The following is a 24,359-nucleotide window of genomic DNA, read 5'->3' on the forward strand; positions in this document are numbered from 1 at the left end:
TTGCAGGACATCTTCAAGCACATACAAAAAAAACCCACCCAGAAGACGTACTATTCAATGCCTATGTGATCTTCCACTGAAGAATTCAAACAGCCATAAGGCAATGAAGAGCGGTATTGTTACCATCGCTGAGGCATGGAAATTCTCAGATCTGAGAGATTAAGGGTAAAACAGCACTAATCTGCTAAAACTCCTGAGGATCTCATCCCCTGAGGGATTAACAGTAGGCTGCATCCTCGTTGGGCTCTTCCACAGTTAAGAACAAAATTTTTCTAGTTTAGACCAGATGAGATGGACTAATATGGTTTGCATCTTCTACACATAAATGCTAATATGCTTAACAGAATAAGATAAAAGCCATTTTCTTAGAATCTTATCATTTATGGGGTCACTAACAGAGATGATCTCATAGCAGCCTTCAAGCATCTGAAGGGGGGCTATAAGGATGTTGGGGAGGGACTCTTCGTTAGGGACTGTAGTGACAGGACAAGGGGTAAGGGTTTAAAACTTAAACAGGAAGTTTAGATTGGATATAAGGGGGAAGTTTTTTACTGTGAGGGTAATGAGGCACTGGAATGGGTTGCCCAAGGAAGCTGCGAATGCTCCATCCCTGGCGGTGTTCAAGGTCAGACAAAGCCTTGGGTGATACAGTTTAGTGTGAGGTATCTCTGCCCACAGCAGGGGGGTTGGAACTAGATGATCTTAAGGTCCTTTCCAACCCTAACTATCCTATGATTCTATGACTTCTCTGGGAAACAGATTTTGGGGGTTTGTAACTTGACACGGTTGTCCCTGTCAGAGTCAACCCATGCTTATGCTGCAGAGCTCCTAAGCCTATCCTGTTCTTCAGGAGACAGTAACTAAGAATTCATCTCAGTAATAAATGCTAAACAGGACAGTTGGTAGATAAAAGACCCTGGGAAGCTTAGCATCACTTTAATCTTACATGTTGTCAATTATATAATCCACATAGCCAAGGTTGCACATATTATTGTAATTATGTGCTGGGGATCAGAGATACGACCACCTGAAATTTTTGAGGTGTGTTTTTATCTCAGGACTGTTAACTGAATTTATGAATATGAGAAATAATTGAGTATTCACACAGGATTTTTACATATAATAAATGACTATTACAAGAGACATTCTGCCCAACACTCACTGTAATCATTAAAGCAAATTAACCACACAATCTTCTGTTGGCACAGCTAAAGATTTAAGAAGTAACTCTGATTTGTACTCACTATCCAAAACACTACATGCGTAAAGTATAAGAATCAGAAGTAATTAAAATGTCACCTCAAAACCCAAACAGATCTTTAATCTGTTAGAGAAGCTAAAAATTCAAAATATTCTGAATATGAAGTCAATGAAAAGATCTCTACTGAGAACAAATAAATATTTTTAAAAAAATGCCAGACCAAAATTGAAACTGGAGTGGATTTCCCTGGCAAAAGTCAGAGTTTTGTGAACATGGGGTCTTCATGCCAGAAGTGCTGATGAAACCTTTATTGTACAGGTGAGAACCAAGCAAGCTAGAATAATATATTTTGACAGCCTTCTCAACTGAAATGATTTTCATAAATAGAGAATTAAAATAAGCCATTTTTAACCAGAACTTTTGCAGAATAACCATTATCTGAGGAATACACATATTATTTGCAAGCAGTAGGTAATAATGGAACAGAACCAGGCATCAGCTTTCGAAATGGGGAGCTGTGGAACCATTTTGCAATGCCTGAAGAGATCTTTAAAACTCATCTAAATACCATTAAACATCTGCCCTTTTTATTTCATTGATTTAAACCATTTCTGAAGACTCATGATTCAAAAAGGTAAAGATGGTAATTTAAAAACCATGGGCAAAGATTTCTCCCTGGGGAACTCTTCAGAAATGCAGCCACCAGTCCCTGCTAAGTGATGAATCTGCTCTGGTATTGCTTTCAGTACAGTATAAATTTATCTAGCATTATCTCCAAGTAATACATGCATCATTTCACTCAAAGAAAGGACACAACAGCTTTACCAGCGAACAAAGGAGGTAAGTATAGAAAGATATAAAAAAGTAGGTTGCTCTTCTCTGCAGAGGAAGTAAAATATGTGAGCATTATGAACACTGCAGACATAATTTAACAGCTTACTTGAAAATACAATTCTTTGTTTCAGGATAATTGGTGCAACTGAAGTGGATTTTCTTTGTTTTGAAATACTTCATTCACCTATTTTAATTTTTTTTTTTGTAGAGAAAGAATTTAAATATCTCTCAGGAGGATGATCTTAATGCAGTATTCTTTATAGTAACTAAAACAATGTTTAAAGAATCGAAACTATTAAAACCCAGATAATTTAAGAAGTCATTGTACAGTGATCTATACCGTTTATAAGCGTCACTTTTTCTAAGGAGGCAGGAAAGCATTAATATGAATCAGATGGCCTGAATTATTTGATCGCAAATCTATATACTCATTAACATATAAAATGATACACTAAATAATTCAACCACCCAACTCTCCAATTCAACCAAAGATCAGTAATCTATACATCATACACCCCTTAGTATTTACTGACAAGCCACACTGCCCACTTTATCCTCCTTAAAAAACCCAAACACCACATTTCAACTATCCTTGAATGCTTCAAGTTTGTTTTATATTAATATTCAATTTATAAAATGTAATTATGTGTCCTAGATGAAGTACTCTTACATCAAATAAGTATTTAGTCTGAGAAAACAGTATCCCTTACATAAAGCATGTGCCTCTAGACCTCTTTCACAATAAACTGTTTTTAAAGTTTCAAAGATATTATTAAACTTAGGTAGTGTTCAATTCTTGAGTTATGCAGAGAAACACTTATCCAAGAGGTCACAAAAAATTAATTAGTAGGATGAGGTTCAAATGGCAACCAAGGTCAATTATACTAACCTCTCAATGAACACTTCAAATTAAACCTTGTATACTCGATCAGTGAACAATTTATGAATTGTCAAGTCTAGGCCAAATCTAGCTCTTCAAATCCAGAAGGCACCCCTTTATCTTGCAGAGAACTAAGCTACTTCTCAATCTCTTCCAGTACCACATGGAAAATAATACCTACATGCATTTTCACAATTCGCCTGGCTTCTTTGTTGCACTCTGAATCCAAGCAAAAAGAGTTAAAGCTGGTTTAATCTATACCTCAGATAAAAATAATACTAGATTTGGATGAGGAATTTCTTCTGTGAAGGCAGGAAGCAGAATAATAATCAGCTTGACTGTCTTATCTGTTAGCATAATACAAATATAATCTGTAACAATATCCAATCTAATTGAATTAGATCTAATAAAATTACTGACAACATATGGCAGTGCTAAACTTCACAAGCTGTTGAAGTTGAACAAAAAAAGTTTTCTTTTAACACACAATACACTACCCCTTTATGGAAAGGTGATCTTGCATCATGAAAACTGGTTTAAAAAAAAAACAACCAAAACTGATCGTGGTGTTTTGCTATTGTGTTATCAAGTGACCACCCTAGAGATCATCCACGTTCTGGGTCATAACACAGAAGATAAGTAGTACAAGCTAGACTTATTTTCCATGATGGCATTTCTACTAATTTCTTCCAATTGCAGGACTAGCATTGAACACAATGAACCAATTTCCATCTGTCACCGGTGATAGAACGTGGTCTCAGGATGAAAAAGATGATGGTATGGTTAGGAGACAGAAGAGATTTTAGTTCTCCCCATGCTGTCCTTAAAAGAAAGATCAGGCAAACAAAAATTCTGCAGTTCCAATTGGAACCCAAATTCTCCCTACATAAGTCCTCAACATGGACACATAAATTACCCAGAAAAATAAGTATTTGCAGTTTTAACAGGAATGGGAGATATCCTTCTCAGGGACTCTAAGATGTGGGATCCTGGGGGCACTGAAGGGCATATAACAGTTCAGCCTAGGTTTCATTTATACCTATGGTTGGCTAACAGTTGCCATCAAATTATACCAGTAAATTTTAGCTAGAGCTGAAAAAAAATGTTGCATTGCCAGGCTGGAAGATGACAAGCATTACTGACACAGTGTTTGTGAATGATATTCATAAGAGAACTATCCCATATAGCCATTTTAATGCGTTTGAGCTTGTGAGGGTACTGTGAGGGATAGCAAATGCTTGTTCTGCTACCATTTTTACTTTAACCCTTTTCCAGTATAGACATTATCAGAATGATTAAACACATTGAGAAGGAAGAATCTAGGTGGATAGCTGGACCACAAGATGCACTAACCTTCCAGAGGATCTTTATTTAAGCCCAGCTGGCTAATAATGTACCGAGGGATGTCTGTTTTAATGCCTTGTCCCTCTTTAGCATGGCCTTCAGCTGCTTCCAAAAGATAGTAAAACTCTTCGGGATCAAATTCCTAGGAAAAAAAAAAACAAACAAAACCCCACCATCATTTTCTGTGTAGAAATGGAAGTCTTGAAGTCCAACATAAAAATTTCCTTTGCTTCTTCTATTGCAAACATTTCCCTTACTAAAAACAATACCCCTTTATTCTAGTATACTACTAGTATACTAGTAGTCTATTACTCTGATTCCTATACAACACACTAAGCAATAAAATTCCATACCATTACTTTAGAACACTACCTTGAAGACTAATAAGTTCACTGCCCTCAGAACTTCCTTTAAAATGTAGAGTGAAATGCCCTATAACCAGCAGCAATAAGATTTCACATATGGAAGACTATTCCCCCACGGCTGCATGCATATATAAATCCACTATCAAAATGAAGAACCTACGTAAATATATTTCTCCCCACTTTGATTCTAAATGAATTTCTAAATGAAATTTTCAAGTATTTTTAATCAATACATGTGTACTATGCTTTGTGGAAAATACAATTAAATAAATCACTAACTTTAGAACAAAGCCAAAATTCTAAGTTGCTGAAAATAACCTCTGAACTTCACTGATCCAATTGCTCCAAATCTAGAAATTAAACATCCTCCATTGGGAGTCAATTATATTACAACTATCATTTATACTATGCCTGAAAGACGAGCAACAAAGAGGAATAAAAACACAGAAACTCAAAACCCTGCCTACCCCCCAAGTCTCTTGGAAATACATTTATTTTACTACCTTCTAGATGACAAAAATATGAAAGCACTGAAAGGAACAAAGAAGTTTCTAGAATGGTTTGGTTTGGCTTTTTTTTTAAACACAGACTTTCTCTATGTACAGGTATGAATTAATACCAAAACACCTCTAACATAACCCCTGCAATCTTCAAGATGTTTGTGCCAACCATAGATTACAACAGGTGTAATGCTTAAAAGAGCGAGAGCCAGTCAGAGACATGAAACATTGACTTAGCAAAACAAGAATTTTTCCTGGAGTATGTCAGTGCCGTCAACTGTATCTGTGGAAGATAGGCAGACTGCTGAGCCAGTTATCTTCCCTGGTGGTCACTCCATAGCCTGCCATAACTCCACGTGGCTGTAGCTTGCGTGCTGAGTCACAAGACTCCTGTCCTAGCTTCTCAGCCTACCTAGGACCCAGGAACAAAATGTCCCACCCTGGAAAATAGCTTGAGAAATTAAGTATCCTGTTTCATTTTGGAAGCCTCCAAACTGCTGTGGCTACCAGGAAGAGTTACAGCAAATCTACCATGACATGTCTTTCGAATTTTCAGTCTTTGGAAACACTCTTAAATTCTTTTGTCATGAGACAAGTTTCATCATTTCCAGCCTAATCAAAAGGATTCACCAGAAACCCAGTGAACATGAACTGCTCAAATCGTGTCACTGAGCATAAAGTTTCAAGATGCTGCTGAACTGCTCAAAAATCTGCATTACATGCTGTTTTAGCCTTTCTCTCCTATCTGACGTGCTGTCCCCAGCCATCTCTCCTACATGTTACTCCTTGGCAGCGACAAACACAACAATGTGACGATGTATGCCAAGAATTCCCATATACCTTCTCAGGAAAACATCATCATGTCCTTACCTGCTGCAGTGGCAGATACACAGCATCTCTTCCACTTGCTAGTAAGTCAAAGTATAATTACAAAACAGATACTTTCAATCATATGTGTGTGCCTGTACTCATCTATCTACATATACACACACACATACACAGACACAAATAATTAAAAGCAAAGGATTTCTGATCTTTACAACTCTGTGTTTCATTTTCCATATACAAATGGATAAAAATCTTTCAGTATTTGCCAGCAGCTCCTGGCACATACAAAACTGAAAAAGCTTTATTCGTATGATTATCAAGTGAATAAAAATAGAAATTCATGTATCATGATCACCTGTGCCAAGATCACCATCAAAAAATAGGCAGCATTACCGCAAGGTACCTGAAAATGCTCTTGACAAAAGTGCTGGATTTATTTCCTACAATGCTACAAACTTTCTTAAGAGGCTGAAGTCTTCCATACCTAGTATCTATTTCAGTCATTCTAAAATAACAGCCAATATTATTAAAAAGTTTCCAGAGGGATGCTATGGAAAAATATTTTTTATGTAAGATCACATGATTCCTGTTTATGGAACAGGCTTAATACCTTTTTGAATGAGAAACATGCTGGTTTGTGAGAGTACACCTAAACTTTTTTTTTTTAAAAACCTGCCTCTGCAGAAACATATCACGCAATGTTGTTACATTTCCGCTTATGTCTCCTAAAGATCCTGTATGAAGTAAGAACACTAAGTGAACTGTGCTGGCTTTCTCTGCAATTGCTTCTCTGAAACTCTCAGCTATGAGACAGTCATCTGGCCTTGTGATACTGTCCTCCCAACTGCATCGGCAGGCTCAGCAAAAAGAGGGATACAAATGTACAACAGCTCTGCTTGAAGTGTGATAAGCTTCGAAGGAAGTAGCCTAGGATAAAATCTCAGGGGCAGAAACCGGGGACTAAGTGAATGGAGATTTGGACTGGCTAGCTATTAAATTTAGCATTTAGGGACATTGAACTATTGGGCAAACAGGTCACCGGGAGAGAACCTGAATTAAAAAGCTAAAGACAACAATGATGCTGGGGGAGAGGGTTAGGTGGAGAGAGCCAGCCAAGCATGAAAGGAAAGGACAACCATCATGAAGAAGCCTGTCAGCTCACAAAGTGTATTTAAGGGAAGTTTTGAATGTGTGATGATAGAGGATGCAGAACAGAATTAAAACAAGACACTGCATAAGAAATTGGGTGTAGAGGTGCAGAAAGATTATGCAAACCCTGGAAATGAAGGAGGGAATATCACACTAGATATGAGGATTTCTGGGTTCAGGACAAAGAAGTAACACAAGTTTGGATTCAATAGCAGAGGTAAGACATGCTAAGGCATCCTCTTCTCTACAGCCTGCCTTTAAACATCTCTTACATGCTGATTCAGGCACTTTATTTTAGATCCCTCTGAACTGTAAATCATGAACAAACTGCAACTAGGAACACTGAGACATGGTGTTTCCAAAACAAAAGAGAGGCAGCTCTCAAAATGCCCACAGCTGAATGAGCCAGGTTGTGGATTAAGTGTGCCACAGATGAAGAGACACAGCACAGAGCCAAAATCAGGCTGGAAAGACTTACTAGCTCAGATTCAGTGCCATGAAAATGTAGTCTGACATTTCCAGGCATAACTTGAGTCTAGCAGCAGTTAGTAGCTCTCGCATAAGCCTCTCCAGCCTCAAATAGCTGTATGCAGCATCAACACTGCGATCCTGGTATTGGCAAGCACAGTGGCTCAACAAAGTCAGCTCAGGCTGTGTGCCAGGCCTGTTGGACCCAGGCTGGTTCTTACATGGTATTTGGGTGTCTGCACCACCCTCCTAAGTACACTGGGTTCTGCAAGAGTCTATTTGTTCCACTGAACAACTGAAGCACATTGCTTCTGTGCGTAGGAGTAACTTCCCACACCTGAGCCATCCCAGATCCCACAGCAAGGGCAGGCAGAGCAGAAACACACCCACATGGCCTTGCACAAGCTAGGCCAGTCTGGTGACAACAGCACTATGCTCATGCATACATCAGTTAACTCTTCTGCTCCTTCTGGTACCCAGCATAACTCCAACTATTTTTATATCCAGATAAACTAATCATTCTGCCTGCTCCCCCCAGATCAGGTACTGCAGAGCTTACTGCAAGCTGCTTACACCTCTGCAGCTATCGAGTGAAACAAAATTATGAAACTTGTAAGAAGAGGAAGAATAACAACAACAGGAAGCCACAAAGCAAGAAGGGAAGATTCCAGAACAATCTTCCCAAGGAATAGCAAAGTCTAACAAAACAACAGAAAAAAACAACTGGTTTTGATCTGGAGCTTTATCAGTTGAGGAAAGGGATTCTATAACATAGTATTTGCAACAGCAGGGAACCAAACACAACTAACTGCAGGAGGTCTCGGGCAGCTCCATGCAATGTTTCTGAAATAAAAGCAGAAAGGATCCCACCAACAATGAAGCCCTCTCCCACTGTCTGACAGCTGTAAAGGGCCTTGAATAGTAAGTCAGGAACCTTCCTACACTATCAAGTGAAAAACATAGTAAGCATGATATTACCAGGCATTCCAGTAAGCGAGCAGGACGAGCAATAACTATCAGAATTTTTCTGACAAGTTGTTTAATAAATGCCATTTCTCCACTCTCTGATCGCTCCTGAGCCTAAAAGAGAAAAATAAAGTAATTATAAAAAAATATCACACTTGGAAAGAATATATGATATCTCGAACACCTTTCAGGGTCTGAAGCACATACTTAAGACAAACAGCATGTCACTTCCAAGATGCCAACAGAAATAACAAGGATTTGAGCAAGGCTGTAATTTCAAATTGAAATAATCCCATTTGTACAATTCTAACATGGAAAAAACAAAATAAAAGCGCCTGCAACGGATATAATACTTACCTTGTTTTTTTTTTTTAGAACTTATACATCAGTTTTGCAAAAGGGACTGTATTTCAATACAACATACATGTCTCTACAAGTACAGCTATGTCTCAATTTGTTCATAATTTTAGGATGAAATGAAAACTGACCTAAGTAATATTGATTAAAGTAAGCAACGTCCACGCCAGATTGATACTGATTTCCTGTGGTCACATGTCATACTATAATGACAAGGACATATAAGTATATATATATATATATATATATATATATATATATATATATATATATATATATATGGAGAGAGGCTCCATATAATGGTACATGTAGAAAGGAAGACAATGAAAATTTGAGTTCTACAAGGATTACAACAAAGGGGGTAAAACTACTATAGAACACACACATAAAAAATAGAAGGTTTGCTAACATTTGCACAATGGCCTGAACTGCATTTCAGATTTCTTCCAAATGTTCCTAAGAACCAATTATATAATTTTAGCATGCTAATGAATGCAAAGAAACTCTATTATTCTCTTCCTGATTAAAACACACTAATAGTCCTTCACTCAAATACCAAAGCATTTCTTTGTTCTGAATAGTAAATTGTAGTTTTTCGTCATCTCTTGCTTATTCAAAACCACAGAGAGAATTCAGAAACTAACATTTAAAAAGTGATTAATAAGGGTAATTAATTTTCATACAATGTATCTCATTTTCTGAAGTAAAACCCCCCAATATATTATTGCAATATACATATTGCTCTTAATATAAGCACTACAATTTTAAACTCCATCAAATATCTGAGAAGAATTAATCTGTGAAGTTTGAAGTAGGAGAAGAAGAAAAAGGCACAAATACCAGCTGGCATTCTGCAATAGGTTTTGGAAGACCTTTAACTGGACAGAAGCATTTGTGTTCTGCACTTACCAACTATGTCCAGAAAACCCTCTTTTGCAAACAAACCACCTGCCTATTTTAATAACAAGAAAAACTCAAACCACCTTTGTGCTCATGTGAACAAAAGATTCATCTCAGGTCACATTTAGGAGGAATGAAGCAGAAAAGCATTCAGGTCCACCTGACCTTGACCTTAGCATTATAAAAATTTTGGTGGAATGGAGCTGCTCAAACCTCAAGCGAACCTTCCCCCGGTATGCAAATTAACCACAACATGCCAACTAGCAGTAGGATGTGCAGCTTTCTACTGAGCCTCACAGCTGGAAACTGACAACAAATGAACTGCATGAACCCAAAGCACAACTGACTGACCATAACCAAGTTGTGCAAAGAGAACATTTTCTTACTGGCAGATTTTGCTATCAACAGGTATTAAGTAGCTGACTGAAAAGTTAAATCTGACTATTTTAAGGTATTATGTTTTGCAGAACAGGAAATTTTTACATGATAAAGAATTAGCATCATAGATCACGATAAAATGAGTCGTCTGTTGTTTTCTGGTTTGGTTTTGGTGGGCGTTTTTTTTGTTTGTTGCTTTGTTTTTTTTTTATAATGCATTAATTTATATATAGGGGAAGTTTAGATTGGATATAAGGAGGAAATTCTTTCCTGTTAGGGTGGTGAGGCACTGGAATAGGCTGCCCAGGGAGGTTGTGAATGCTCCATCCCTGGCAGTGCTCAAGACCAGGTTGGACGAGGCCTTGGGTGATATGGTTTAGCGTAAGGTGTCCCTGCCCATGGCAGAGGGGTTGGAACTAGATGATCTTAAGGTTCTTTCCAACCCTAACGATTCTGTGATTCTATGATTCTATATGCAGACTGCAGAATAACTTGCTACAGTAGGTTTTTTTAGTGGGTTTGGAGGGGGGATATTAACATGTTCTCCTGAGTCCACTGACTGAAGCCATTTTAAAGGATATATTCTTAACAGTGATTAACAGTGTTCTGTGAATCTTAACTTAGACTTCTTTCCTTGTATTTTGACACAATCACCAGTGTAACATAATTTACAGTCAGGTATCTCCAGCCAACTGGCCAACTCTGCCTGCACTTTGGCATCATAAAACTCAGCAGTATTTCACAAGAAGGCTGCTAGTTCACACTTCCTTTTGACTAGTAAGCAAGCTGTATTTATTTTCTGTTTAAAAAACAGGGTTTTAATAATCCAGAAATAAATCACAGATATCCTAAGTTTTGCATTGTTTTATGAAGAAGAAAAGTACAGAATAGAATAGTTACAGAAAACCTATTTAGTGAATAGAAGTTCACAAAAAAGCTGCACAGAGGGGGGAAATTAAAAATAATAATAAAAAAAAAATCAATCAAAGCCCTTATCAATTGCTCCTGCATTCAAAAAACAAACAACCTCAAAAGACAATACAGAAATTAAGGTAGGCATGCTATCTTAGAACCTCAGTCAGAAAATTTCAAGTCAGTATCAAATCTGCTGGTCTATGACATTAACTTTGTCTCAAAATGTGCTATCAAATCCCACACAAACTAGTATGTTACATGATGTACTCACTGGTTTTAAAATTACACATTCATAAACTGCATTCATAGAGCATTTATTGTTGTTTTAAGTTCCTCATTCATTTAGTCGATTATGGAAGTTTCTATACTTCAGAAATTACATTATGTCTGTTAATAAGCAATTTAATTATGAAAGGATTATTATAAATATTTAAATCATTAAATAAGCTCTAGCAAAGGGAAAGCTAAAGGTTGCTTTCTCGACACAGCAGCCAATTAGTAGTGTTGATAAAGTGGGAAGTGTATGTTTCCTCATTTATCCACTGTAAATGGAATAGCAAGCCTTCTCATTTCGGGCTTATGTACACACTTCTGTAAGCAATCTGTAACTTGCACTGAATGACAAAATGCTGTTGTTTCTGTAATCTCTACAACCCATCTATTCCAGACTAGTACACTAGAGTACCATATGGTCTCTGCAGTGGTCCTAACATAGAACAAAACTGCTATGAATACTACTTCAACAATAATTTGAGTGAACAGTCATGATTACTTCAAGACAACTCCTCTTAGGCTAACAGATTTAAATGATTTTTCAAGCAAACACAACAATATTCTCACAGCTCATACCTCCTGAAGCAATTTGTCTAATTTCTGCTGTAATTCAAGGAAGTATCGTGACGTGATGAGGCCTTGGTGAGACTTATCCAAACAATCTCGAGCCAGTTCTGTGATCTGATGGTGGGTAAAACTGAGCACTCCATCTGCCAGGGGAAGGACATTCTCTGGAGAGTGATTTGTTATAATGTCATGAAGCCTCTCTTCCATCTGAGCTGTGGCCTGTAGACAAATAGATATATGATGCATTAAATCAGCCAGCTTTACATAAATCAGCGCTTACATTCTATGACGTTTCTCTACTGTCTAAGACGTTACCATGCTGGAATGCATGCAAAGTTACCAAGTTGGAATGCATGGAATGACTGAAGCAAAAAAGTAAGCCAACAGAAAGGCAAAGTGACAGATGACATTTCCCCACATTACCAGTTCAGAAAAGCAACAGCCTTACTGTTCTGCTATGCAAATCCTCCCCTCTATCTGCCACTGCTGATTAACTGTGCTGATTAGCTAATCTTGTGATGATCACTAAAGAGAACACCCATGATTATAAAACTTTTAAGTCCAAAATAAAAAGGGGGGGGGGGAGAGAACTCACAGGGTTCTACTCTGTTCTGCTAAAACTGCATATACTACAGAATATCCAGAATATCTTGCCTCCTTTCAGGCAGGTTAGACCACATGAATATTTCACTGGGCAGAGTCTGAATGAACACTGACTGATTAAAAGCACCACAGACTTACTGGTCCTGTCAGATATGACTGCAGGTTGCTAAGTATGTCTGTTTTACTAAACCAGCTTTCTGGTTTTCACAAAACTGCAGATGCTTAAAAAATTTAAAGGTAGCTGTATTATTAAAAAGTAATCTCACACACCTCTTAGTTCATATCTAAAACAGTGAAATGGGTGGATCATTCCACATTGAAATTGCTGCTCAATTGCTCTGCAAATTCTGACAAATCTCTGTTCATGTATCTATGAAGAATTTACACACTTTTTGTAACAGTATCAGCTTTACCGTATTTTATGTTCCAGGGATCATCAAAATCCTAGAAGCAACCAATACCACAGTGCTCTGAGCTACACACTCATTTGTGTCTCAGACCCTCAGACCTCTGGACATGACAGCAACACGTCCCCATTTGGTACCTCAGACTTCCACACCTGTGTAGTGACCTTCACAGTTAAATTAACTATAGAATGAGTATTTGGGAAAAAGAATTAATGTCACTTAAAGAAAGGAATTTTCAGGTGTACCAGCAGATGCTACACAAGACTTCTCAACAGAAACCATTTCTCATTTACTAATTCAGTAAACATTTGCCCCAAGTACACACCACCTATATAAATCAAATGTACCATCAGTTGCCAATCAGCAGAATATATTACCAGCATGATTCATTTCAAAAACAGTTCAGCAGCTTTGCCAAACTGTCCAGTTCTCAGCAGTGATTTTCTTTATTGTGATTTTATCTTTGTAGTAAGAGTTTAGTGATGGTTTATGAAAACCATTACTGTGTTGGATCATTAGTTCTCATAAAATAAACCCCCACCACTTACTTAAAACCTATGTAGCCTATCAATTTAGATAATAGGTATCTTAAATATAATTCATTACCTTTGGGAACCTTTCTTTGTAGACATGGTTCATCATAATTATTTCATTGTCACAGCAGGCAGGAGAACGTCCAGGGCTGCAAGCAAAGCAAATTCGTCCTTTAAACTTCTCTCAGCATGAGCTAAAATTAGTTACTATATTTTTGTACAGTTTATTTGCAACAAAAAGTCAACATAGGCTTCACAGGAAAAGTGCATCCTCTGATATGGTACATTTGGTTCATTTCTGCTATTTCTGATTAGGCCTTAAAGGTTATTTAATGTTATATTTAATGCTTGACATCTAACTGCTAACTATGCTCTTCGTTTGTAACTACCCTTCAGGATATAGGTAGTTTTGCAACAATTGTGAACGCTTGTCGTGGTTTAAACCCAGTCAGGTAATTCGTTCGCTCACTTCCCCATCTTTCTTGCCCTCCCCCTGCTCCCGGAGGGACGGAGAGGAGAACTGAAAAGAATGCAACTCCCACGGGTTGAGATAAGAACAGTTTAGTAACTAAGGTATAACACAAATCACTACTGCTACCACCAATGATAATAATGATAAAGGAAATAACAAGGGAAGAGAATACAACATCTCACCACCAGCCAACCGATAACTTGCCCCCCCCAGCCCGACCAAGCACCGATCGATACCTCCTCCAATCCTGCAGTCCCCCAGCCCTTCCGGCTAACTCCCAGTTACATCCTGGGCATGACGTGCTGTGGTATGGAATACCTCTTTGGTCAGTTTGGGTCAGGTGTCCTGTCCCTGCTTCCTCCCGGCTTCCCCTCCTCCCTGGCAGAGCATGAGGCTCACAAAGTCCTTGTCCAAACCAAAACATCGCTATCAGCTCTGTTCCCAGGCCGAAAGTCAAAACACTGCACTGCACCAGCTACCAAGAAGGGGAAAAATGACTGCTACTGCTGAACCCCCGACAACATTCTTTACTGTGAGTGTGGTGAGGCGCTGTAATGGGTTCCCCAAGGAAGTTGTGAATGCTCCATCCCTGGCAGTGATCAAGGCCAGGTTGGATGGAGTCTTGGGCGACATGGTTTAGTGTGAGGTGTCCCTGCCCATGGCAGGGGGGTTGGAACTCGATGATCTTAAGGTCCTTTCCAACCCCAACTATTCTATGAATCTATGAATCACCTCTTTCTCAGAAGGGCAACAGAGATATTTAACTGTTAATTATGGCTACACCTGCCTCTTTGAAGGTTACATGCAATCAAAATAGCAATAACTGAACAAGAACTGTTAGCTGCAAGTGAAAATGTTAAGAATGAGCTTGTTGTTTTGTTTGTTATGGGGTTTTACTGTTGTTTCTTTGTTGTTTGTTTTTTTTTAAATCAAAACTATCAATTTTCAATCTGACTAGCAGATAAAGGCAGCAACTTCCTACAATTAATGCCAAACATATGCATGAGTTCCATCCATGCTGGGGCACTGTGCCTCTAAGAAAAGCATGAGACTTGCAGGAAAACAGTCCATATAAGGTACCCATGGCCTTAGCTAACCTAGGAAACTGCTTTCTGCAATCACGACCCTCTCTGTCCATTATAATTGCCTTTGAAAAATTTCTATCTGATTTTCCGATTGGTGACACTAGCCCATTCAGTCTGGCCTAAAAGACGAGCAACAGGTAAGAAAACCCATAAAGGGGATTCTGTCCTCTAGGAGTGACTTTATCATAATGTGTACATAGGGGTTTCTTGCATGAGCAAAAAAACCCAAGTGGCCAGGGCAGGGGACCCTCAATCTAGGCGCCTCCTACCAGTTTGATGTCAGTGCCAGCAAAGAGATGCCCAGAGCCTGGAAAGCGATAGCATATCAGCAGGAGGGCACCTGAAGAGCAGCATAAAAGAATTCTTGCCACTCCAGACAATATGTCATCTTCATAGACAGCCCAACTTAAATGCCTCTATGCCAATGCATGCAGCATGGGGACTAACAAGGGGAGCTGGAAATGTTCACACGCCTGCAGGGCTTATTAGCATCATGGAGACACAGTGGGATGGTTCCTGTGGAGTTCTGGAATGGAAGGATACAGGCTCTTTAGGAAGGACAGGTTGAGGATATGACAAAAGGGTGCCATCTTCTATGCTAATGACCAGCTGGAGTGTGCAGAGCTCCAATTGGAAATGGATGAGAAGCTGACCAAGAGCTTATAGGTCAGGATTAAAGGGAGGGCAGGGACAGGGAACTTTGCAGTGCAGTCCGCTACAGGCTGCCTAACCAGGAAGACTGAGTGAATGAGTCCCTCTATAGACAGATAGGTGCAGCCTCACATTCACAAACCCTGGCTCTCACGGGGGACTTCAACCACCCCAACATCTATTGGAGGGACAACATAGCAGGGCATAAGCAATCCAGGCAGTTCCTGGAATGCGTTGATGATAATTTCCTTCTCCAAGTGACAGAGGAAGCTGTGAGGAAGGAGACTGTGCTGGACCTTCTTCTCACCAACATGGTGGGGAATGTGAAGCTGGAGGGAAGCCTTGGCTGCAGTGACCATGAAATAGTGGGGCTCAAGATCCTGAGAGCAGCGAGGAGGGTTTGCAGCAAACTCACTACCCTGGACCTCAAGAGTGTGGACTTTGGCCTCTTTAGGAACCTGCTTGGTGGGGTACCATGGGATGAAGCCCTGGAGGAAAGAGGGGGCCAAGCAAGCTGGTTAGTACTCAAGGATCACCTCCTGCAAGCTCAGTGGTGATGCATCCCAACAAAGAGGAAATAAGGCAAAAACAGCAGGAGGCCTGTGTGGATGAAAAAGAGCTCCTGGACAAATTCAAACACAGAAAGAAAGCCTGAAGAGGGTGTGTAAGCAGATAGTCTTAGAGGTATATATATAAATTGCCCAAGCAGCCAGGGATCAGGTTAGGAAAGCTAAGGCCCTGACAAAATAATCTGGTCAGGAATGTTGAGGGCAACAAGAAAAGCTCCCATAGGTAAGCCAGTGATAAAAAGAAGATGAGGGAAAATGTGGGCCCTCCTCTGGAAGGGAATGAGAAACCTGGTCACCCAGAATATGGAGAAGGCTGAGGTATTCAACGACTTTTTTGCCCCAGGCTTCACTTGCAAGAACTCCAGTCATGCTTCCAGCAGAAGGAGAAGATGGGAACTGGGAGAATGAAGAACTGCCTGTGGTAGATGTTCTCAAGCCTGAGAACATCTAAGGAACCTGAAGGTGCACAAGTCCATGGGAACTGAAAACAGGTATCCAGGGGTCCTGAGGGAACTGGCGGTGAAGTGGCTCAGTCACAGTCCATCATCTCTGAGAAGTTGTGGCAGTCCAGTGAAATTCCCACTGACTGGAAAAGGGGAAACATAATCCCCACTTATAAAAAGGAAAAAAGGAAAACCCAGGGAACAACAGGCTAGTCAGTCTCACTTGGGTGCCTGGCAAGATCATGGACTTGATCCTCCTGGAAACTGTACTACTGCACATGGAAAATAGGGAGGTGATTGGTGGCAGTCAACACAGCTTCACTAAGAGTAATTCATGCCTGACAAATCTGGGGGCCAGGGTTACAGTGTTGGTGAATAAGGGAAGAGCAACAGATGTCATCTACCTGGACTTGTGCAAGGCATTTGATGCTGCCCCATATGACATCCCTGTCTCTAAACTGGAGAGACATGGATTTGACAGATGGACCATGTGTTGTATAAGGAACTGGCTGAATGGCTGCACGCAAAGAGTTGTGGTCAGCAGCTCGATGTCCAGCTGGAGACCGGTGACAAGTGGTTCCCCTCAGGGGTCAGTACTGGGACTGGCACTACTGTTCAACATCTTTGTCGGTGACACGGGCAGTGGTACTGAGTGCACCATCGGCAAGTCTGCTGATAACACCAAGCTGTGTGGTTCAGTTGATATGTTGGGAGGGAAGGGATGCCATCCAGAGGGGCCTAGACACACTTGAGAGGTTGCCAATGCCAATGTCAGGAAGGCCAAGAGCAAGGTGCTATACCTGGGACTGCGCAATCCCAGGCACAGCTACAGGTTGGGCAGAGACTAGACTGAGATCAGCCCTGAGGAGAAGGACTTGGGAGTGCTGTTCGATAAGAACCTCAACATGACCTAGCAGTGTGCGCTTGCAGCCCAGAAAGCCAACCACGTGCTGGATTGCACCAAAAAGAGCATGACCAGTAGGCTGAGGGAGTTGATTCTCTCCCTCTACTCCACTCTCATGAGATGCCACCAGCTGTGTTTAGCTCTGGAGCCCCCAGCATAAGAAGGATGTGGAGCTGCTGGAGCAAGTGAGGAGGCCACAGCGATGCTCAGAGGGCTGGAGAACCTCTCCTATGAAGACAGGCTTAAAGAGTTGAGCTTTTTAAATTCCCCCACTCAGGACGAGGGGGAATGGCTTTAAGCTGAAAGAGGGTAGATTTAATTTAGGTATTAAGAAGAAATTCTTTACTGTGAGGGTGGTGAGGCACTGGAACAGGTTGACTGGAGGAGTTCTGAATGCCCCATCCCTGTAAGTGTTCAAGGCCAGGCTCAACAGGGCTTTGATCAACCTGGTCTAGTGGAAGGTGTCCCTGCCCGTGGCAAGGGGGCTAGAACGAGATGATCTTTCACATCCCTTCCAACCCAAATGAAGGGAAGTCTATGATTCTGTAACTGGCTTTTGGCTTTCTAAAAAGACAAAAACGAAAGCTGAAGATATCACCATGTCAAGATGTCACCATGTCCTTTAACTGACAGGGACACTCTGTTATGGACATCCACAGGCAAAACCACTCAGGAGAGGGTAGGTGTTCTTTATGACATTTCTTTCTACATAGTTCCAGGGTATAATACATTTTGAACTTGTTTTGCAAAGAAAGACTTTATTCTGTGAACAGTTTGAACTCTGGAAGAGAACCAGTGCTACTGTAAGATCAGTAATGACAAGCTCATTAAGAGTTCACGAGGGTTAGCTGCCTTCTATTAAGACCTAATTTACAACATTAAGTGGTTTACAACCACTGGAGTAAAGCCATGATTAAATCCAGAAGCAAGAATCTCAAAGAACTACTCATAATTCAGCCTCAGATGCATACTTCCTCTATTATACTTTAGCAATTTAAAAAACAGTGAACATCCCCAATGTGAAACACTATGATGCTCCAGAATACATTAATTTAGATCCAACCCTTATTTCCAGGTAGACAAACCCACCTGAGACTTCGGGACCGTGGGCGCATTGCAGTGGTCCTGCACCTGTTATCACTGCCAACAGTCTCAGTGGTACAGAAATGTTTAGACAGAAAATGTAGTTCATCAGGTGTCGGTTGGTATGGTAACTGGTGTAGCTTCTCTTGAGATGAGCAGGATGACTAGAAGAGCAGAACAGAACAGAACATAAGCTTCTATTGGAGAAAAAAAGCATTTTTAAGACCATATTCAGTGCTTATGAATAAAGCCTTTCAATTTAAAAATTACAGGGACTGTTTCCTATGCCTGACTACCAATTTAAAGAAGAAAATAAATAATTAGTCTCAACTTGAACAGCTAAATATAGAGTAAGTATAAACAAACTACTTCAGTCCCAAAAGAAAGAGCCACTGCATTTCAAAAACCTTAATTTCCTCTAAGTTTATATGACATCTAATGTCAGTACACATGCAAATACATAATAGGTAAAATGGGTCTGCTGAAAATTAATTATTTGAATAGGACAGAATAAGCATGATAACTGTAGAATATAACTTACTGACACAACACAAACTGTCAGTTACATACTGGAAGTACTTCGTTATCCATATTTAAGACATTATTGATGCTTTAAAAAATAAAACTAAATGTAATTTCAGTTGCTGCTGACAAAATTCATATGCTATTTTCTTGTAACACTCTATGCATTCAAAGTGAAGTGAAAGAACTACTGGCATTCTGTAACAGCTGCTACAAAAATTACTTAAGATTTAACATGCTTCTAATTTGCACAACCAGAATGCATCATGGCAATCCAAATTGTTCTTCTAACACATAAAGGCAAATTTGCAGCCAACACCAGATAATGCAACCCCAAAGTCTCTTTCCTCATCTCCTAACCCTACTTCCCTATTCAAAGAAGCTTCCAAGAATATAATCTACTGGTAAAAATATGCAACTGAGTATTTTCTCATTTTATAATTTTTATAGGCTTGCTCTCCTAGAAGACACAAAATCATCCTAAATGCATCTCATAACTGGCAAGATGTGATCCAACTTTAATGGAACACAACCAAGAGTTTCTTTTCAAATGAATAATCTTAGCAGGAGGTATTTTCATTTGACTACAACATTGTTGTGAAAACTGGTATAAGTGGTACTTGCACACGACATCCAAACCCATGCACTTCCACTAAATTGGGAATTCCATCAATCTCTCCACTTCCAATATTATAAAAACACTAAACCCCACAGGCTAACAATAAACAGTGAACCACTGAGCATAATCATGATTACCTCAGACCCTTCTGCCATTGCTTTGACTTTCAGTTGCTTTTAAAGATTAAAGTTGTGCTGTACTGTGATGTGCAAAACCTGTTTCTGATCTCCAGTTGATATATCTATGGATTAACATGAACCTTACTTATCCAGCACTGAAAAGGAATTGTTCTGTATGTACACTTAGGCTATAGTGTGTGAAGTTGTCCCTCATTACCTGTAAGTATTTCTAAGAATGTGGAGGAAGAGGTTGCACACTGCTAGCTGCTTCATCATGTACTTTTGAACCATGTACTTTTGATTCTGAAAAAGTACATGAAAACAGTTATGTGGGCACACTTCCTGTCTTCATTTTCTTTTTTTTTCCATGTATATCGTACAAAAGAAAGTGAAAAACACCTCTAAGAAGCAAAGAAATAGTGGCTAGGTTTAAAATTCAGAGGCTGTCCTAGTGCTCTTGCACGGCTCATCAGCAGTAGAGGATTCCTGGCAAAGGGGAGTGTGGTGATGTGAAAAAACCTCGCAACAAACTAACCATAAGAAATGCATGGTATAAATTCCCTATTGGTGGTTTCTTCAACAAAATTCAAACTTATTTATTGGAAAAACAGATTTCTTTCAACAAGTCAGAAGCTGTTTGTTTGATGCTGGGGAAGACATCTACTTTAATATTTATAAAATCTGGTCTAGTCACAAAATATCAAGGGAGAACTCAACAACTGTCTATTATGAAGTTAAGGTATCTAAGTCCATAAATGACAGTGCTGTATTTTTTCATAAGAAATTTAAAAACAATGTAAAACTGCTCCACATTCCAGGACACATACACTAGATAGTAAACTTAAGTAAGAATGAAGTATATGAACTAGAATTACCATTTTAAAATTGAAGATGTTGAAGAAAATGCACGAGTACAGACTGAAAATTAAAACTGTGTCTTGATATGTTTCTGACACAGCTTTTAATTTCCTTTCTAGCACAAACATGTTTCTTGCAACAATGATGGGGTTGCTACAGCAATTGCTTCTTATCTCACATAAACTTCTTTACGTCAATATATTCTAAGTGAAGAGCACAGCATATTAAGTTTAGTTCCAATGCGAAGTGTACAAAAATGCACTACGGAAAGTGGTTAGGGAATTAATGTGAAACCAAGCAATTTGTTTGAAAAAAGTAAGATCTACACAGGAAGGAAAGCAGAGGCCAAAAATCAGTGTGGTTGAGGAACAGTTCTTAAGATCCATGAAATACTTAAACCTGGTTGGAAGCAGAAATTGAATTAACTCTCTAGAAGGTTTTCTGGACAAAAATAAATTAAGGGTTGATTATAACATAAAATGGTCAGATCTCAATATGTAAGATACAGAACTCAACTATTTCACAAAAGAAACAACACACCTAGGGAAAGAGAAAGTTTACTTAAACTGTAAAAGAAACATTTACAAAAAATCAGGTATCAGGTGTCCGGTAAAATGTATAAAAGGTAAAAAAGAAAAACATAAACCATTTTTACCATAAAAGGTAAAAAAACAAAGCTAAAGATACAAAACAATTTTTGAAGAGTTATAGTTGGATCTACAGGGACCAAGCCCTTTACCACAGAAGATGTAATGTAACTGCCAAAATGCCAACTATTTACTATTTCCAAAGCAGGCTTTCTCCACAGCGTTACTTTCCCTGTCCTTCTTGTGTGATTATCACAACAGACAGCTAGGTTCCACGTTGTGACATGAGTCAGTACTGTGTAGAAGGACGAATGTGTACTACTCCCACTGCCTAGCTCCTAAGCATTGAAGCAGAATCTGATGCACTGCAATGGTGCACATCATGAGTCAGATAGCACATGCCTGGCAGGGAGGCTGATACAGCATCACATCAAAAGGATTACTCTAACATGCAAAAAATACCAAGAGTTACATTTATCCAATTATATGTCCCAAAGATTATTCTATTCTAATTATAGCTATCTGAAATGCTAAATATCTAACCTGTTATCATGGACTAAGATCTCATTATTGCCAAAGAAAAAAGGCAAATGCATGATTCATGCCATCTTAACAGAGCAGTCTGACCTAGGATAGATGAATCATGTCATACAGAGATTCCTCTTTCTTATCATAGAATCATAGAATCATTAGGGTTGGAAAGGACCTTAAGATCATCTAGTTCCAAGCCCCCTGCCATGGGCAGGGACACCTCACACTAAAGCATGTCACCCAAGGCCTCGTCCAACCTGGCCTTGATCACTGCCAGGGATGGACCATTCACAACTGGGCAATCTATTCCAGTGCCTCATCACCCTAACAGTAAAGAATTTCCTCCTTATATCCAATCTAAACTTCCCCTGTTTAAGTTTTAACCCGTTACCTCTTGTCCTATCACTACAGTCCCTAATGAAGAGTCCCTCCCCAGAGAGGGACTTATCAAGGCAGCCTCACTTGAAACTTGGTTATCTAACTACCACATGGTTAAAAAAAGGCAGTAGGTCTCCCTTCCTACTGCCCCACAGATCAAGAGGGGGCAGTTGAACACTACTCACTGACAGAAAATCTCTAACAAAATCACACATTGCCTAAATTTTTCTTGTATTGCAGGGAAGTGAAGCAGTTTTGTATCCCATACTACTTGAAAGTACACCCACAGCAACAAAACCCACACTGACTTCTCCTAAGAGAAGCAAGCTACATTTGAGATGATATGGCATGTATTAGAAATGTATCAGCACACAAAGTGGATACTTACAGAAACAGCTGAGCTCGGTGTATTTGTACCATAGCCAGAAGAAGGGAGAGAAGCCAAAGACCAGCGGCGTCCATCAGTCCTGTTGTGAGAACAAGGTCAGTCAAATGAACGCTGAAGTATCCTAACACAAGAAACATCTATGGAAGTATTACTGTGTAAAACTACATTCCAAAGACATCATAGAAACAGGGTTTTCACAGAGCACCACAATAAACACTCAGCAAGCATGACCTGGGCTTACACTTTTTTTTTTAGTTAAAGATCTATGAGATGAAACAACCAGAAAGTGGATGAACAGCTCCACAGAATCTGCATCTCACTGAACACACAGAAATGGACACAGAGAACAGCTCCACAGAATCAGTGTCTCACTAAACACACAAATGGACCACAAAGAGTGTTTGCAACAATCAGGTCCATCAAATGAAAATTAATGAGAAGCAAATTAAAAACTTCTGAACAAAAGCAAACCACAACACTCTGAAACACAGAATAACCACCACAGCCTGCTTGAAACACAGGGCAGTGCTTAAGTGACATCAGTACAGGATACCATCAAGCTAGTAGGGTAATGTCAAATAACTGCAAAGAATAATGAGGTAAAAGCAAACTTGTTAGAAGTTAGGTACGTAAATCAGGAAAAAAATAATTTTGCAGCAAAAATTAAGCTCACTCAGAACTAAAAAAAAAAAAAAAAAACCAAAAAAGAAAAAAAGAAGAAGAAAATAAATCATGACCAAATTCAATTTCTGTTCTTCACCACTTGAGGTGAACAACACGGAACTTGAACATTCAGGGTGACAAATCAAATAACCATGGGAATCGTGTTTAGGTTTTTGAAGGGGTAACATTTACCATTTACCTGTCACTTCGGTGCCCGTGACTGGAGTACAATTGTATCAAGTATGTTAAAAAAAAAAAAGGCAAAATAATACATAAATAACAAGATAGGACAAGCTCTTATTAACAAACAGTATGATAGTGGGGGAAAGGAAAACACGAGAATTAAAGCTGTGTTTTACAGTCAGTACAAAGATCATCTCTCAAGTCTGATTTACATAAAAAGTTTAATTCCATAAAGGAGAAACTGAAGTCACGCCAAGTAAGAAATCTTAAACCTCTTGATGCAGCTCACTTACCTGTCAAAGCTAACTGCCTAAAAAAAAACCTTGGTTTTCTCTATTTTAATACTTTATTTCCTACTCCCATATATCCATCCACAAGCTACAGCTCAAGTCTCTGGAGCTACAGAGTGAGGAAAAAAACCCTGACAGTACATAATTAGTTAAAATACAAGAACATGTGCTAGAGGGAGTGCTGGCTGTATCAAGGACTGAACTACAGAAAAAAACTTCCTTCTCTGTAATTTTGTTTTTAATTCATTGAGTTTCCGCCCTTCTCTCCTTCCCACAGGTATGCATGAGCTAGCTCCAGATGAATGAACAAGTCCAAAAGGAGTTTTCATTTTGACTCAGTTGTGCAGGCTAAATGCATTCAGAGTTGAAAGAACAAGAACTTGGAAGGTATTTAAACACACGTGAGACCCATATATTCTGCAGCTGTGATATAAAGTACTTCCTTCCAGAGTAACTCATATTGAACACATTCCTGCATCACACAGCGATTCTCACACAGAAGGACCATCAAGGATAGGGAGGGGATAACATGGTAAGTTACCTGGG

The 24,359-nt window shown here is 39.3% G+C and overlaps 1 protein-coding gene across 7 annotated transcripts in view; it reads right to left on the bottom strand.

Moving 5' to 3' along the window:
* The window catches only part of MAST4 (microtubule associated serine/threonine kinase family member 4), a 272,976-nt gene that overhangs the window by 41,180 nt on the left and 207,437 nt on the right, over positions 1 to 24,359 (bottom strand). For all 7 annotated transcript variants that reach the window (XM_057405475.1, XM_057405474.1, XM_057405476.1 and 4 more), the window contains 6 exons: positions 22,678 to 22,756; positions 18,682 to 18,839; positions 13,542 to 13,617; positions 11,935 to 12,144; positions 8,548 to 8,649; positions 4,269 to 4,401 (listed from right to left, as the gene is read on the bottom strand). In XM_057405475.1, coding sequence (XP_057261458.1) covers positions 4,269 to 4,401; positions 8,548 to 8,649; positions 11,935 to 12,144; positions 13,542 to 13,617; positions 18,682 to 18,839; positions 22,678 to 22,756 — 758 coding nt within the window. The remainder of the gene's footprint in view (positions 1 to 4,268; positions 4,402 to 8,547; positions 8,650 to 11,934; positions 12,145 to 13,541; positions 13,618 to 18,681; positions 18,840 to 22,677; positions 22,757 to 24,359) is intronic.

The sequence above is a fragment of the Pezoporus wallicus genome, unplaced genomic scaffold, assembly GCF_028554395.1.
Source record: "Pezoporus wallicus isolate ANWC-B61680 ecotype Strahan unplaced genomic scaffold, APGP_CSIRO_Pwel_v1 scaffold_2696, whole genome shotgun sequence".
In the NCBI taxonomy this organism is placed as follows: domain Eukaryota; kingdom Metazoa; phylum Chordata; class Aves; order Psittaciformes; family Psittacidae; genus Pezoporus; species Pezoporus wallicus.